The sequence below is a fragment of the Ursus maritimus genome, unplaced genomic scaffold (genome assembly GCF_017311325.1).
Source record: "Ursus maritimus isolate PB19 unplaced genomic scaffold, ASM1731132v1 scaffold_27, whole genome shotgun sequence".
Classification (NCBI taxonomy): Eukaryota; Metazoa; Chordata; class Mammalia; order Carnivora; family Ursidae; genus Ursus; species Ursus maritimus.
The window spans coordinates 21409466-21413041 of record NW_024425230.1 but is presented as its reverse complement, the minus strand read 5'-3'; the positions used below and the strand labels follow the sequence as shown (position 1 = coordinate 21413041).

General features: G+C 56.0%; 1 protein-coding gene across 1 annotated transcript; it reads left to right on the top strand.

Annotated features, from left to right (window-relative positions):
- The first annotated feature begins 178 nt into the window (after positions 1–178).
- LOC121105502 (tyrosine-protein kinase Fes/Fps-like) lies at positions 179–1343 on the top strand. The gene is made up of 3 exons (XM_040642622.1): positions 179–371; positions 466–588; positions 1002–1343. The coding sequence occupies exons 1-3, from the start codon at positions 194–196 to the stop codon at positions 1142–1144; spliced, it is 444 nt and encodes a 147-aa protein (XP_040498556.1). The 5' UTR covers positions 179–193; the 3' UTR covers positions 1145–1343.
- The last annotated feature ends 2233 nt before the right edge of the window (positions 1344–3576 follow it).

Genomic DNA, 3576 nt, shown 5'->3' with positions numbered 1-3576 from the left:
CCCCCCCCCGCAGGGCCTCCCCGCCCCCTGCCCCCGGCGCCAGGCCTCGCTGGCACCCTGCCCCTGCCCTCGGGCCAGACACGTGCTCCAGACCTGGCAGCTGCCTATCCCTGTGAGCCAGGAGACCCAGGGGTGGGGCGCAGCTTTGTCCCTAGCTGTGCCCGGAGCGCCGGGCCAGGCAGGTGCCGCACAGATGCTGTCCTGCCCACCCAGGGACCTGGCGGCCCGGAACTGCCTGGTGACGGAGAAGAACGTCCTCAAGATCAGTGACTTCGGGATGTCCCGGGAGGAAGCCGATGGGATCTATGCAGCCTCGGGGGGCCTCCGACAAGTCCCCGTGAAGTGGACAGCCCCGGAGGCGCTTAACTACGGTACCTGGGCCTTACGCAGTCCGGCGGCCCGGAGGCCAGGCCTGCACTCTGGCCAGCTGACGTGGCCGGCCCGCTCACGCCTCCCTCCCTGCAGGACGCTACTCCTCTGAGAGCGACGTGTGGAGCTTCGGGATCTTGCTCTGGGAGACCTTCAGCCTGGGGGCCTCCCCCTACCCCAACCTCAGCAATCAGCAGACCCGGGAATTTGTGGAAAAGGGTAAGGCATCCCCGCACGTGGCCGCGTCAGAGCCACACCGCCTCCCCAGGGCCCGGCCAGGCTCCCCCGGGTCCCCTGACGGCCCCACAGGGCAGAGCAAGAGTCCTCCTGTAGCTGCCGCCGCCGAGCCAGCCCCCTTTTGTGCCAGGCCGGCGTAGCTCACTTCCCCTTCACAGCGAGGGCGAGGGCTGAACACGTCCCTTCTACAGACCCAACGAACAGGCTTGCAGAGGCTCACCGGCTGGCCCACGGTGGGACCGAGGTCAGAACCTCTGTGAGCCTGGGGCCCTGGAAGAGCGGCGCCCTGAGAACGGTGCCTCTTCATAAGCAGCCCCCTCTGCTCCCCGAATGCCCCCGAGGCTGCCGGTCCCCGGCCTCTCCTCACAGCTGGCGTGCGGTGCCCGTCCCCACAGGGGGCCGCCTGCCCTGCCCGGAGCTGTGCCCCGACGCCGTGTTCAGGCTCATGGAGCAGTGCTGGGCCTACGAGCCCGGGCAGCGGCCCAGCTTCAGCGCCATCTACCAGGAGCTGCAGAGCATCCGCAAGCGGCATCGGTGAGGCCGGGCCCCTTCTCAAGCCGAGATCCTACCTGCACGTGGTCTGGCCCACGCCGTCGGAGGGCTCGTCCCCGTCCTGGCCCCCGGCCACTGGTATCCATGCTGCCGGCAGCCATGTAGCTCCGGTCGGCCGTGCCGTCCGGCGCCTGCCGGGCCTTCCCCTTCCAGGCGGGGCTAATAAAACCACTTGTGCCCACTGAGTGCTCGTGGCGTGCGCGCTCCTCCGGAGGGCAGGTGCGAGGAGGGATGGGGCCCGTGCCGGGGCCGCGGGGAAGGGGGAGGACAGGCAGTGTTCGCCGGGCAGAGCTGACGCAGCCCCCGGATGCGAGCCACGGGGAAGAGGGAGATGATTCACAGGCTTCTGACGCGTGGCAGGGTCTTTCCTGAAAGAGGGTCACAGGCAGAGGAGCAGAGCTGCGGGAAGAGTGGGGAGTTTGGAGACGTTGCCTTTCAGGGGCCTGTGGGGACGTAGGTGTGACAGAGACGTGGAGAAGCCCAGATGGAGGCAAAGGCCGGCCACTGACGGTGGAAAGTCATTAGCCGACAAAGGTTAGGGAGTAGCTGATGCCATGATGTGTGCGACAGTCCTCAGAGATTCAGGGGAGAGGGGAGGGGGGTCAGGGAAAGTGAGTTTCCCTGAAAGGGGACGGGGTGACTGAAGAGAAGGAACATGCTTCCCAGGGAATTCACCCGTCAAGACAAGTCTACTGAGCAATGGGGTAGCAGAGCGGGGAGCCCTCAGCTCCTCCTCTAAGCCTAGAAAGGGCCCCCCGAAATCTATAAAATCATCAGAAACTTTCCCAGCAGCTCCAGAGAAGGGCAAGAAGACAAAGAGTTGTGAACAAACTGAAAGACAGAAACCAGGAAACATCCCTCGCCCCAAAGAACAAGGCAACAAGAGCTTTGAGGTAAAATGGCCATCCCTCAAGAAAGCCGAGGAAGTAGTTCACATTTATTTTTGAAGGAGATAAAAACACTGTAACTGGTGTAAATAAGAGGAAATCAAGTTAGAGTGCGATTAAGAAAAAATACTAAGAAGTCTTTATCAGGGGAAGTGATAAAAAGCAGAACCAAGGAACTTCTGCTTCTGGGTCGGATGTGGTAGGTCTCCACAGGCCACTGCTCCCGTTGAAACAGAAGGAAACGAGATGGAAATCATCTTTTTAATTAAAAAAAAATTTTTTTTAAGATCTTATTTATTTATTTCTGAGAGACAGAGCGAGTGAGCACAAGCAGGGGGAATGGCGGGCAGAGGGAGAGGGAGAAGCAGGTTTCCCGCTGAGCGGGGAGCCTGATGCGGGGCTCTATCCCAGGACCCCAGGATCATGACCCAAGCTGAAGGCTGAAGGCAGATTCTTAACCAACTGAGCCACCCAGGCACCCTAAAAATCATCCTTTTTAAAGAGAATGAGGACTGGTGGGAGGAATAAGGATCAGATGAACAAAATTTCCAGGGGGAGAGACCCACCGAGGTTAACTGATGATAGGTGGTTATTTTCTTCTCCGAGACGCTCGTTGATTTGGGGCATCTCCAGTGACCAGCATTGTCCTGAACAGGGACATTCTACTGGGGAAAAGAGAAACGAATAGTTTGTGGTTCTTACGGGGACCGTGTTGAGGGTTGGGCACTAGAGGAGCCTGGAATGCCAAGCCAGTTTCCCCCATGGAACATTTGCTGCGTTCTGGAGCACTGTGGGCAGCTGAGCACTGGCTGGGCTGGAAAGGCAAGTCCCAGAGTCTTGCAGTGTTTAGAGAGAGAGGGGCTGAAACAATGACTAGTCTCCCCCCTTAGGATATTGGCCAGATTTTGAGCCTGGGTGGTTTGGGAGGCTGAAGAGCTAACCTCAAAACCTCAAAAGAGTACTTGAAGGACTAGGGAGATAGAGGCTGGCTAGGCTTTCAACCCCAAATCCAAGAGGGCTACTCCTAAGGGACAGGGACAATCCAGAAAAGGATTGAGTATTACCAGAACTATAGCTCTGCCCCAACTCAGCTCAATGCTTGATTACATTGAGGTGACTGGCTCCCCTGGGATGGGGGATAAGGGAGAGGAATTACATAGTCTGAAGTCCTACTCTTCTTTTTTTTCTTTTTTAAGGTTATTATATATATATATTTTTAAATTTTAATTCCAGTATAGTTAACATAGTGTTAAATTGGTTTCAAGTATACAATATAGTGATTTAATAATTCTATATATTATTCAGTGTTCCTCAATCTACCCTTCTTTTATACCCAACATGCAACCTCCTATTAGAAATTATAAAACACGCACAAAGGGGGGTAGAAAATGGAGCCAATAAACAAGAGAAAAAAGAAACAATAGAAGCAGACCCACAGATGATCCCGATATTGGAGTTGACAGACAAGGACTTAAAAGTAACTATGATTAATATATTAACTCCAAAAAAGACAAATGGGTACAAATATAGA